Below are 14009 nucleotides of genomic sequence, written 5' to 3' on the forward strand. Positions count from 1 at the left end.
AGACCCAGGTTCAATCTCTGGGTTGGGAAGATCTCCTGGAGAAGGAAATGGCAACCCACTCCAGTACTCTTGCCTGGAAAATCCCATGGATGGAGAAGCCTGGTAGGCTACAGTCCATGGGGTCGCAAGAGTCGGACACGACTGAGCAACTTCACTTTCACTTTTCACTTTCTGGGGCACTGGAGCAAGTCATGTCTTTCCCTACTCCTTTCCATTCATATTTATTTTTTAAAGGGGTTTAAATAAGCATTAACATTTCATTTAAAATGTTATCCTCTTATCCCCTGAACTATCTTCAGTGGGAATATGGCCAAGAATCTGGAAAAGAGGGCTTCCTGTATGGCTCAGCTGGTAAAGAATCTGCCTACAATATGGGAGACCTGGGTTTGATCCCTGGGTTGGGAAGATCCCCTGGAGAAGGGAAAGGCTACTACTCCAGTATTCTGGAAAAGAAATCAAACATTTGTAGTTGTCTTCTAATATTTCTAGGGGTCTGAAGGCAGAGAGAATTTCGGGATTGCTTTTCCTCTTGGTGCTACTTTTTAACATGACTCTGGTATCAGGTTAAACGTTCAAAACCTGGTGGAGAATGATCATTTTGGTGCAGTTTTCCAAATCATAGTGGCATTTCTTTGGGCAATGGCAATGAAGCTGTCGACTTGTCTTTTTTTAGCATGGGTGCTTCCAACTCCAATTGGGACATTTAGTTTTGGAGCTGCTGTCTAAGGAAATCAGTTTTCAAGTCATGAGGGCTGATGGTAATATTTCAGATGTCTCTTCCAGCTGCATGCATTTGGCTCAGCCCCTCCCTGCCTTCCTCTCTGTGCCAGTGACTTTCTGTGACTGTAAGATAACAGCTAAGGATAGTTCAGAAAATGAGAGAAACAGAAGAATCACTTAAAGATATCATCATTTTAATGGCAGCCTTACTCAGGACAAGGAAAAATGTCTGCAGGGCGATTAGAAAGGAATTTTCTTTTATTTTTCTCTTAGTGGAAGGACTAGAGGGCTGGCCCCGGGCTGTTTTATGGTATTACTATTTAGCCCCTGTGGTTTTAATATGGAGTGAGAATGGGTAGAAATGAGCTCATGTTATGTTTGTAAATGTTGCATGTGGTCTTGTTTTAGCCTACAATGTTGAGAAGGCTTGCCATCAGAGGTCCTCAATGATTTTTTTTTTTTTTTTGGTAGAGGAGTTGCTGTTCTTAAAATTGCCTTGAGATCATGGAGGACTGAGGGGAAAGTGACATGCTGTGGCAGTGAAGTCCCCAAGTAAGAGATGATATGTTCCTGCTGGTTGCTTTCTCTGATTTATGGGGTTCAAGGAGGGGAAGAATAGAGGATATTAATTTTTAAAAAAAAAATTTGGCAACACCCCATGGCACGTGGGACCTTAGCTCTCCTACCTGGGATGGAACCCACACTCCTGGCATTGGAAGGCAGAGTCTTAACCCTTGGACCATTGGGAAAGTCCTGAGTAGAGGATAGTAAGAGGACAAATGGCTTGGAGACCAATTGGTTGGGCCCCTCAGTATTATGTGAATACCAAGCATTCCCTTTGTTGGGTTTACATAACATTTTCAGTACAATCACGCTAAGAGTTGACTTGTCCTATACTGCTCATTCTACTCTTAGATCATCAACTTTTGTGAGCTGTCCTAAAGAACTTCCCCACAGAGTCCTTACTGCTGTCACTAGTAACCAATTGAGGGAAAAGAAAAGTGGCTAGTGGGAATTAGAAAATGATTTGCACTTCTTTACACCTAGAAATATCCAGCACCTTTTCTAATCAGATTTTCAAAACAGTTCCATTTTCATACGAATTGCTTATTGGCTGTAAAGGTCACTAGGAATTGGTGAACATTAGAAACTGAAAACCAATTAGAATGTGGCAATAGCTTTGCTCAGAATTGAATGTTGATTCAAATTGGCTCTAGTAATAAGATGTTCTTTAATGAAACCATCATTACATGGATTAGTAGATGCTTTCCTAGTTTTTGAGAAAGACACATGTGTTGGGGTGCGGTCTGGGCATGGGGGCAATGACTGTTTGGTCGCTCTTTCAAGTCTTTGTGCTAATAAATCTTCCTAAAGAGCCTCCTTTGCCTGCAATATAGATGAATGGCCTTTGAAAACTTAATGGGAATTGATGCCACCTAGCGAATACCATTTAAAGCACACTTTCTTAATTTCTAATCCTTGAAGGAAAAATGCTTCCCAGAACAAGGATCCCTGATTGGAGGGTCCAAGGCTGGTGTCTTGATAGCTTAAGTGGTCAATTACTTCTTGTAGCAATTTGATGCCTGTTGGGAGGGTGAACATAGGCTCTGCTAAAGCTGGACACCAAACCAAATTTCCATGGAGCTGATTTTGTGCTGACTATTCAGCAGATGGAAATCCCTGGCTTCCTGCCCTGAAATGTGTGAGTGATTTCATGAGGGCAGGGGATTATTCCCAGATAAGCTTCTGGAACAGCCATCGAGGTGAGGGTCAAGGCCAGGTTAGTCCAAGAAGATTTTGATACTGCTATTGGAATACCCAAAAAGTTTGTTTGGGTTCTTCTGTACTATCATGTGGAAAAACCCAAACAAACTTTTTGGCCAACCCCAATAGTACCGAGTCCCTCACCCTGGTTAGGGATTATGAGCTGCTCAATAAAAAGTGGTAGAGGTGAGAGAGGGATATCCTAAGTCAATAAAACTTCTTCTTCCTCTTTTTTTTTTTAAAATCAAGTGCCCCTCTACTTTTCCACCTACAACCCCTTCCAAGAGAATTCTTGAAAGGGTATCAGAACTCACTCTTTCTGCTTCAGGGAATGAAAACAGTTTTTAGTTAATCGCTATAATTTCAAGAAACATACTCCTGCTGGTTTCCTGTGAAACAACTGGATACATCCCATGATAATACACATATAAATACATTTCTTACTGATTTCTTAAAACAAGCTGGCTTAGAACCAACATTTGTTTACTGTGGATCTTTGAGGAAAAGTCACTAATTATACCTGCCATCCGATAACTCGATTTTTGGTTGGAGAGAATGACTCAACTTTTCTTTTCTACCAACTACACAAGTGGCTTCTGGATCATTGTTATAACCAGTTACCTGGGTTATAACAGGTAACAGTTAGCAGGCAGTCATATGTATAGAATGGGTCAGTTTTCTCAGTGAAGCCACCATGTCTCTCTGGTTGGAGCAACTGAATAAATGCAAGAGTTCTTAAACATTCCATCAATAGCCTTTTTTAAAGACACATGTACCCCAGTGTTCATCGCAGCACTGTTTATAATAGCCAGGACATGGAAGCAACCTAGATGTCCATCAGCAGATGAATGGATAAGAATCCTGTGGTACATATACACAATGGAGTATTACTCAACCATTAAAAAGAATACATTCGAATCAGTTCTAATGAGGTGGATGAAACTGGAGCCCATTATACAGAGTGAAGTAAGCCAGAAAGAAAAACACCAATACAGTATACTAACGCATATATATGGCATTTAGAAAGATGCTAACAATAACCCTGTGTACGAGACAGCAAAAGAGACACTGATGTACAGAACAGTCTTATGGACTCTGTTGCAGAGGGAGAGGGTGGGAAGATTTGGGAGAATGGCATTGAAACATGTATAATATCATGTATGAAACGAGTTGCCAGTCCAGGTTCGATGCACGATACTGGATGCTTGGGGCTAGTGCACTGGGACGACCCAGAGGGATGGTATGGGGAGGGAGGAGGGAGGAGGATTCAGGATGGGGAACACAGGTATACCTGTGGCGGATTCATTTTGATATTTGGTAAAACTAATACAATTTGTAAAGTTTAAAAAAAAAATAAAGACCAGTTACTACACAACAAAGATCTTGATGTTTTATGTAAAAGTGGTTTGTCCATTGTATTATCCTTGTATAATGTTCTATCTCCTTTCTTCTTTCTCCTCCACAGTGCTGATGCTTTACTAACTTTTACTAGTGAACAACTTGCTTCCCCTATTAAGACTGGGCCTATGTTGGGTCAGAAAGGGGTCAACAAATCTACTTAAGAAATTAAAACAGTTATCAGTTTCCCTGAAAATTGAATTATCTGCATGTACAGAAATGCTTGAAACAACTGAAATATATTTCAATAGGAAACCAAAGTATAAAATAGAATGTCATTTTATAGTCCATGATTCCTCAGATTCTTAGTCAACCACCTAACGTCAGTGAACTGCTGAGACATAAAATCACTGCTTTTGTAAAAGCTAAAAAGGAGAACAGATATTTAGTTCAATGACTTCAGTATTCAAGTAAGGGGACCAAGGCTGACAGAAGTTAAATGACCTGCCCAAGGATAAATAGTCACTTGGTGGCAGGTTGGGATTCCAACCTGCGAGTTCAAACTCAGTGCTCTTGCCATGCCACTTGTGAGGTCACACACGAGTCTTGGATCTAAAGGACAATGAAGTAGGTCATCAAGCAAGTAGTTCTATCTTTAAGATGCTCTGCCTTGATAATATTTCCACCCTTCCCCAACCCTCCTTTAAAATACCATGAATCTGCCTTTGTGAGCAGGTGGTAAAATAAAAGCCAGCAGACCCAATTAACTGAAAAGCACTTACTCTGAAAAACTCTTTTGTTGAGCCGGAGTCCAAGGTCCCATATGCAATTTCAGTCTGCTTAGCTAAGTCTTCAGCACTCTCTATGGGAGAAACCATCCTCTCCACAGTCAAGAAAGCAGCGAGATTGGCAGTATAGGAAGAAATAATGATCAGGGTGAAGAACCACCAAACCCCTCCAACAATGCGCCCGGAGAGTGATCTACAAAACAAAACAGAGACCCATCCGGACCCAGAGGGGCCAGGTTTCAGTTTACGAAATCCTTATCTTTATTTTTGGAAAGAGGAATGATTTCAGTGGAGCTGATGAAATCGAGAAGTCAATGATATCAGGGGATGAACACATCAAACAGAATGACACGTTGACAGCAACACTGCATGGCATGATGGCATGGGATGATGGTACATGCATAATGCTCTTCAGGCCCCTACGGGTTTCAAAGCAGGATTATTTATTTAATCACAGAAATAAATACCTTCTTTGTGCCAGCTCCTGCTTAGATGTAATCATTGTACTTACCTGATTCTCTTCCTGTGAGCCTTGCTGGGCGCACCTGGGGAAGACTGTTCTGTTTCCTTTATGGCAGGTGGTTCCCAGCCTTGCCTGTACATCAGAATCACCTGGGATCTTAAACCTCTCATGCTCAGCATGAGACTCAGCCAACAAAGAAATCAGAACCCGAGAGGTGCAACCCAGATGTATGTATTTTTAAAAATCTCGCCAGGTGATTACAATGTGCAGTCAAGGTTGACAAACACTGATGTAAGGTGATGTCATGGGAGACACAGAATCAAAAACCTTTATGTATTTGAGGAGAAATGAGTAGATGCTAGTAAATGAGCACTATTCACTGTGAGTTTAACACATTTACTACAGACGTTGCCATTCTAGTGAAGTTGGTTAACCACAAGGCAATGGGCCATGAAATAATATTTATTATTATCTTCATATAAATGGCTAGTGGGGCTCAGGAGTTTTGATCCAGGGATTGAAACTCTTCCCTTTGAAAAACTGAGACTAAGCACATGGGACAGGCTGGCTCAAGTGAAGTTGGAAACTAGTTGTGTAATAGGATTTGAGAGGCACTAAAACGTTTGTCTGTACGCTCCCTCACCAAAATAACCAAAACAGATAAAACCATCCTCACTGGTCTGCTCTAGACATTCTTACTATTGGGATTATCTTCCAAGGTTTCTTCAGGAGGCTTGGTCAAAATGTCACACTTTACTTCAACAGCACCTATTTTCATATCATTATGGATTAGTATATCCAGTTAGTGGAGAATGGGACAGATGATGCATAAGTTTTAATCAGGGAACGTCTTGTTCTTGAATGTAACTATGCATAGGCATTACTTGGGGTGTTTGTTAAAATGCAGATTCCGAATATCCGAGTGCTCAAAAATCTGGACTTTTTAAGCATCACTGGTGATGGCAGTGGTTTGCTGATCAAATTGAGAAATACTGTTCTTCTCCATCAGTGATTCTCAACTCTGCCTGCATATCAAAGTCATCAGGGGAGCTTGAGACAAAACAAAAGAAAACAAAACAAAACACAATGACCAAAAAAAAAAATAAAATGGCAACCCACTCCAGTGTTCTTGCCTGGAGAATCCCAGGGACAGCGGAGCCTGGTGGGCTGCTGTCTGTGGGGTCGCACAGAGTCGGACACGACTGAAGCAACTTAGCAGCAGCAGCAGACTCCACCCCGGATCAATGAAATCAGAATCTCCGGGGGTTGGGCCTAAGCAGCAACATTTGAAAAGTTTTTATTTATTTATTTTTGGCTGTGCTGTGTCTTCCTTGCCACTCGGGCATTTCTCTAGTTGTGGCGAGTGGGGGCTACTCTCTAGTTGCGGTGTGTGGATTTCTCCTGGTGGTGGCTTCTCTCATTGTGGATCAGGGGCTCTCGGGCGCGTGGGCTTCAGTAGTTGCAGCACACAGACTCATTCATTGCAGCTCCCTGGCTGTAGAGCACAGGCTCAGTAGTTGCGGTGCATGGGCTTAGTTGCTCCGTGACATGTGGGATCTTCCTGGACCAGCGATTGAACCTGCGCCTCCTGCATTGTCAGGATGAGTTTTTACCACTGAGCCGCCAGGGAAGCCCCAGCAGCAGCATGTTCATAAAGCTCCTTGGGCGCATCCAGGATTAGAGCCACGGTCCTACATCATGAGAGTACCTGGGGATAGGGTCTGTGGGAAGTTAGGGGGCAGTGTAAGAACCCCGAATGCTTAAAGATGGATACAGGCTTGTCCTGAGGAAACATCACCTCCTTTGCAATGCTGCTGAAGGCTGGCTCTGTGTGCAGAAACGAAATGTGGTCGCTAGGTTTCATAAAACATTGCCACATTATTCTGAGGATAGTTCTTCTCTGAGGCATAGCTCCATCCTGGTTAGGCTGTGTTCTCTCATGCCCAGAAAAGCTCACAGGAAAAGAACCCGCTCTGTCATAGAGTCAAGAATAGGCGTAGGAGCCTGGCACCTCTCCAGGCTCTGTGGGAAGAGGGCAGCTCTGGGCTGAAAGCTGGCAAGTCAAGCTCTTCTCTGTCTGTACATGCATTCTACCACTTGGAAGCAAAGTTAAATTCCTGTGTCCCAAGATAACCTTTTTTGAGCCTCTGGAAAATCCAGTTGTTTTAGATTTTACACTATGATCAAATCATTTTGGCACATGTTTTGATAAATAGTATTCTTTATTGATTAACTGTAAAAAAAAACTACTTGGTTTTTTTTAAAGCCTGTAATATCTGTTGGTCCCTGGATGCTTCAAACAACCCATATTTATTTCTGAGTGTAGTCACTTTTAGTTTTTTGGCTGTGCAAATCTGCTTTGCAACAGATTTTTTCTAACTAATAGTTATACTCTCTGAGTATTTCACCTGGGAACATCTCCCTTTTAATAAGAAGAGGTAAAAACATCTGGATGAGTCAGAAAGAATATCACACTTCCAAATGCTAAAAGTATATGGAATATTTCAATTATGAATTTGTAACTTTCATAGTCTTTCTTCATTGTTGACATATACATTTCACTTATTCTGGGCTGATCTGACTCTGGAAATACTTTTTCTATATAAAAGATGAATGTTTAAAGTGGCATTTGTAGTAATTAAAAAAAAAATAATAGCTAACACTTAAGAAGCACTTCCTATGTGCCAGACTCTGTTTTAATTGTTTACATGTGTCAACTCTTTTAATCCTCCATCCCTGTGCTTAAGTCATATTTTACAGATAAGAAAATGGAGGCATTCTACAGATAAATAACTGAGGCAAAGAGATGAGAAATAGGAAATAAATCATCTAGATGTACACGAGAGGAAAGACATGCCCATATTTTTATAGTATAAAATATTCACATTTTGTATAAGAAAATCCAGAATGGTGGGTAGATTATAGAAGGAGCAATTTTCCTACAAACTCTGAGAAATACTGTTGCAGGAAAACCAAACATGTTTGGGTAATTATTGTTTATTATCTGTTGTTCATTTGGAATGGAGCTGTGAATGCCATCCTTATTTGGGATGATAGGGTTTTATGGAGATCAAGGGGAAAACTGATTTTGGAGTATTTCCAGAATCATGGTTTGGTATGGAAAGCGGTGTATTCTGCTGCCGTGAATACTAATGGTAGTTTATGTATTATCTATTTGAAATGTGGAGAACAACACAGTAATTTATGAAAATTACATTGGTGTCATGCTATTGCAGCTAATAGACTCTGACTGTATCTGTGTGATCTAAAATCAAGCCTGCATATCATAACCTGGTTATTTTGGCCACCTTAATAGCTGACTCAGATAATCATGTGGTTAATCCATATGACTTAGCTGAAATTGTCTGTTGACATGACCGAAAATAAAAAGCTAACTGGTCTTTTTTGTGACCTCTTGTCTATATGGTTATTGATTTTGGCAGCTATGTAGTTAATACCACAATAGACCTACGATCATAGAGAATTTTGGTGAATATCCACATAGAAATGGTAAAATAGTATCTACAAGCATCAGCATAGATGGAAAAAGGAGCTTCCTGGGAATCAGCATTGAATGCACTCAGCATTCTCCCCTTAAGACAGTAGTGGCTTTGACAAGAGTCTTGGAATTTCTACCACTTTCTTCCCTTGTGTGACAGTGATGCCTAAATTGTTTTACGGAGAATGTGTGCAGCGGAACTAACTGGGAAGAAGCTCTATAAAAATCTTCACATTTCCCTTTTCTCATTAGTGAAACTATAGCCATTTAAACCCACATTTCACATGGAGGCTATATAAAAAGTGACTGATGGGTCAGCCCTATCACATTTTTAAAAGGATCCATTAAAACAAGACAAGACTTTATAGTTGAGTTAGAAAGACCTGTCATTTCTCAGTATCTTTCCTTCCATTAATGCAGCTTCGAAATGCTTAACATTCATTTCAAGTAGTTTTGTTGCACAAGACAGATTTGGAGGTTAGCATAATGAAATGACTGTAAAATGCTGCACATTTAGTATTTATATAAATGTGTTAAAGGAACATATCATACCTTTTGAAGGAATGTAAGTGGAGGCATGAAGTTAATGAAAGGAAATTAGCAACAAGAGAAAAACAGACATAAAAACATTGCAAAATAATACACAATGCTCCTGTTATCTGTAATCAGAAGAAACTAGAGTTTCTGAGTTAATAATAAAGTGTATTTTATGGCCTCTAAAATGATAATAAAAGTGAGCAATGTGCTGTAACCTTCATCCTGTAAGTAAATTTTGAAATCTGCACTTTACTAGCTTCAGAAGATGAAGAGCTAGAACTGCAAACTGCTTCTCCTTTGCACAAACTCTTCATCATTCCTTTGCTTCCTTCTTTCTTCCAAAGTATGCATCATCCCTACACTCCACTCAATGTTGTGTCTATGACAGATTATTTTTTAAATGTGCAGAATCCATCTTCTGCTCTTCTAGTCTTCTCTGATGGGCATAACTAACCATCTCCCCAAAACTTAAGACTAGGGCTTTCAGGCAGAAAAGACATGAAATAGTTGTAATAAAAAATCCTGCTATTACAATTAATTTATTATCCCTCCACTACTGCTTTGAAGTGAATTTACAGTAGGATTAAGACCCTGCTCCTACATCAGTAAAGGAAAGGTTATTACTTTAAATGGAGCCCCCGAGCTCCTGTTATGTTTGATCCCATTCATTTTTTACCCTTTGTATATTTTATTCTTCTGCATATACTTTCTATTTTAAAGGAGGATCTGTATATCACCTAACCTGGAATGGATCCCCTGCCCTCTTGTCCAAAGGATTGATATCTTCAAATCTTAACAGGACAATAATACTCATGGAATAATGTGTACACAGCGACCAGGTTCAAGTTAGCATGTTCTTTCCATTTTCTCTGTTCTCATTCCCTGGAACCTTGTATCTTGAACTTGGCAGGCCCTCAGATGTCCCTGCAGCTCTAGAGAAAGTCAGCAGGGGGAGCATTTGTCTGGGAGGACTTAGACTCTGGACTGCTTAGCAGTACTATCAACGTTTTACAAAGGAAATACATTTCAGATTAAAAAAAAAAAATTACAACCACCTGTCAATATTAGCAAGACATTGCGGAATAATACAACCAAAATATTTGCAAGTGGTGTAATCCTTAAGGAAAGCCCATTAGGGGTTCAAAAAGGGATGTTGTCAGTTACTTCTCATCAGAAATCAGCTATCTGGCACTGACTACAATTTCAATTGGATTCCTAAAGAGGATTAGGAACTAAAATGCAAATGCAATATGAACTATTGGTATTTGTGAAGCCAGCATGGTTAAGAGCAGCCAGTTTAAAAATGATAATCGCTACTATGTATTGAGAACTTACTATAGGTCAGGCACTGTGCTTTACATTTTATAGATGAGGAACTGAGCCTTAGCAAGATTTAGTTACTTGTCCTACGTTACACAACAACTAGGCAGATTGTGAATCTGGTGAGACAAACTCCAACACCCACACACCTAATCACTATGCTCCCTCCATCTGGCTACACCCACTGGCTATATCCCCATGCCCCAATCAAGGGGGAAGAAGGTTAAAGGCAAGCAATCTCCTCATACTTTCTCTCCTGACTCCCCCTAGAAATTCATTCGTGTATGAATACAACCTCAGCTTATTACATTGATTACTCTCTCTATAGGTGATTCGGTCTCACCTGACTTGGTCACTCTGAACAACTGGGGTAGTTGAAAATATCAAAGCTAATTGACATAGACTCTTTAAGCCTCTAGGTTTCCATTCATAGCTTAATTTGATGACAATGGAATCATGCTCAGTTTTCCTAGTGATGTCTCATTGCTGATCTCCCCGTCTTTTACTTTGAGTGAACACATGTTCAGTAGCATTCTTAAATGCTCACTGCCTACTTTCTTTAACAGCCAGCTGTTTTTTTTCCCCTGGAAAACAGCTCTTGGGGCTGAGCATGAGGGAAAGAATGGAACACACAGTGTACCATTAGGTCGATAGTGGGAGGCAGTGTGTGGTAGTGGAAATAATTGTACTGCTTGCTGGCTCTTAGAAACCCCACGACCTTGGCTTCCATGACATTATCTCTCCAGGCACTATTCCTTTGTCATGATGTGAGAAAATCAGTATGAAGTGGAAAGAGCATGGATTTTAGAACTAGAGTTTGAATACTAGCTTTGTCATTATTTGCAGGGCTAGGCAAATTGTTTCACCTGAGCATCAACTGCACCTGAAAAATAAGTATAATGCCCACCTCGTGGTAGTGTTTTGAGGATTAGAATTCACATTAAAATACAGGTAAAGTGCCCAGATGCAGAGGGAACTCAGAGAAGGTTGTTGTTCCTGGGCCCTCAGTAAACAGAAGCAGTTGGATTAATTTATCTCTGAGATTTCCTCATGCTATGATATTTGATAATTCTACTTTAAAATGTGGTCTCTTATAATGCCTTCAATTGTTTCAATTTTGATAAAAACCAGAGTGTACAATGCATGCTCACATTCTGGGCTTGCTGGAAAGTTTGCATTCCAGGTATGGCCACTGAACAGAAATAAAGTATCATGCTGGCATTCACAGCTGAAGGCAACCACGAATATTAGAGTGCAACTATGTGATTATTGGGAATTTCTAAATCAGTTAATAGAAGAGTACCTTACAGTGGGGTTTGCTGCTATATAGTTGAGCACAAATATATAACCAGTAGCATTCTCAAGACAAGGAGAAACATGTTCCCTCCTTACTTGTATGTAATAAGTATACTAACAAGTATAACATATTATCAAGAGATTTAAAGATATAATGTCTTTTGAAGGACATAAAAGACAGTATTGAAGGAGAGAGTACTCATATGGTAGAAAATTTAGTTTGTAAAGGTAATAATTTATTACTCAGAAGCACAGTAAGGATAATACTTGTTACTTTGCCAGGTTGAGTTGAAACCAGCATTCAGGAAAAAAAAAATGGAACAGAATCGTGAATATCAGAATGCATGGCACACTGTAAGGGTAACGTCTGGTGAAACTTGTGTTATGTACACATATGTGCACTGAGTTGTGTTGGAAAATTTATTTCTGACCAAAGGCCATGCTCAAAACCTTTGAAAGGTCTATAGGAAGTGTCTAGTGCAGAATAATAAAATCTGTACCTTGAAAAAAGTACCTGAGATATTTCAGTGCCACAGAAGAGCCACAGCTAAAATTCTGCTACAAAAAAATGAAAATAAAGAATCTTTCCAGCTTGTCATTTTTAGGCCATCATTTTAAGTTGTTACTTAATGAGGCAACATGCAGAAATACTTCTAAAAACAAATGACCTTTTAAGGGTGCAGCTTGAGTATGCACAGTAGTATGCAGCACTCCAGTGGGGCAACCACAATTTTAGTTTTGAAAATTCACTTACAGAAACCAATACAATCTCCAACCTCAATAAGTCTTTAGCATTGCCTCAACACAGGTTACCAGTCATGTTAAAATCATTCAATTACAGGATCATCCAGAAACCCTTGTCTCTTGAAGTGAACATTAAAAAGAAATCAGACAAGAAGAATGAACTCCCAGATGGTATCACAAAATGACACACATTCTAAGCACAAAAGGAACAGGGAGTGAAATAATTTGGAAAACCTGACCAAGCAGATGGAGGGTGACAAAAAAGAATGACTTAGACAAATGAGGCTTGACCCACACATGTTATATTAAAAAGCTGCTGAAGATGGTCACCAGTGATTTATACTGTTAAACTCATTTAAATGAAGGCAATATGCATAAATACTTAAAAACAAGTGGATAATCCATTTGTGTTCCAAGTAGGTAATCTCAAAATGATGTACTCTATAAAAACATGGTAGGTGACCTCTTGAGTCCTAGTTTAAATAAAGATCCCTATTGCCAACAAAGGTCCATCTAGTCAAGGCTATGGTTTTTCCAGTGGTCATGTATGAATGTGAGAGTTGGACTATAAAGAAAGCTGAGCACTGAAGAACTGATGCTTTTGAACTGTGCTATTGGAGAAGACTCTTGAGAGTCCCTTGGACTGCAAGGAGATCCAACCAGTCCATCCTAAAGAAAATCAGTCCTGAATATTTATTGGAAGCTGAAATATTCATGCTGAAGCTGAAACTCCAATACTTTGGCCATCTCATGCGAAGAGCTGACTCATTTGAAAAAACCCTGATGCTGGGAAAGATTGAGTGCAGGAGAACAAGGGGACGACAGAGGATGAGATGGTTGTATGACATCACCGACTGATGGACATGAGTTTGAGTAAACTCCAGGAGTTGGTGATGGACAGGGAGGTCTGGCATGCTTCAGTCCATGGGGTTGCAGAGTCAGACACGACTGAGCAACTGAACTGAACCAAACTGATATGTTTGTATAATTGACTCTGGTCAGTATTTGGATTCATGTTCAATTTTACCAAAGCTAAAACTTTTTATTTAGGAAATAACTCATTTTTTATGATTATATAGATGTTACATTTGCTTATAATATTTTCTGATTATGAATCCACCACGACATTTGTTTAGGTGAGTCAACACTTTAAGTGGGTGAAGTCTAGGACATTAACATTCAATATCTTCAATAGCATCACTGAAATAAATATGCATACCACAAAATCCACCAATGTAAGTGTGCAATGAATAAATTTAGTACATTTAGAGTTGTGCAACCATTGCCACAATCCAGTTTGGGACCATTTCCATTACTCTGAAAATTTCCCTTGAGCCCATTTGTGGTTAATCTCCATAGGGATGGGACTAGGGTGAGGCAAGTGAGGCATTTGCCCCTCACACATTATTGAAGGAAGTGCCCAAATCTCATTAATCAAGATAAATAGCATTTTACTGCAATATTTTTTAAAAATCAAAATTAATGCAAAAGTTCATGATGAAAAAATAGCAAATTTTAAAATAAAGACTGGATCTGACCC

At 39.7% G+C, this 14009-nt stretch overlaps 1 protein-coding gene across 2 annotated transcripts in view; it reads right to left on the reverse strand.

Annotated features, from left to right (window-relative positions):
* The window catches only part of GRIA3 (glutamate ionotropic receptor AMPA type subunit 3), a 307649-nt gene that overhangs the window by 60315 nt on the left and 233325 nt on the right, over positions 1-14009 (reverse strand). For both annotated transcript variants that reach the window (XM_005889307.2, XM_005889308.2), the window contains exon 12: positions 4605-4803. In XM_005889307.2, coding sequence (XP_005889369.2) covers positions 4605-4803 — 199 coding nt within the window. The remainder of the gene's footprint in view (positions 1-4604; positions 4804-14009) is intronic.

This window comes from Bos mutus, chromosome X, assembly GCF_027580195.1.
Source record: "Bos mutus isolate GX-2022 chromosome X, NWIPB_WYAK_1.1, whole genome shotgun sequence".
Taxonomy (NCBI): Eukaryota; Metazoa; Chordata; class Mammalia; order Artiodactyla; family Bovidae; genus Bos; species Bos mutus.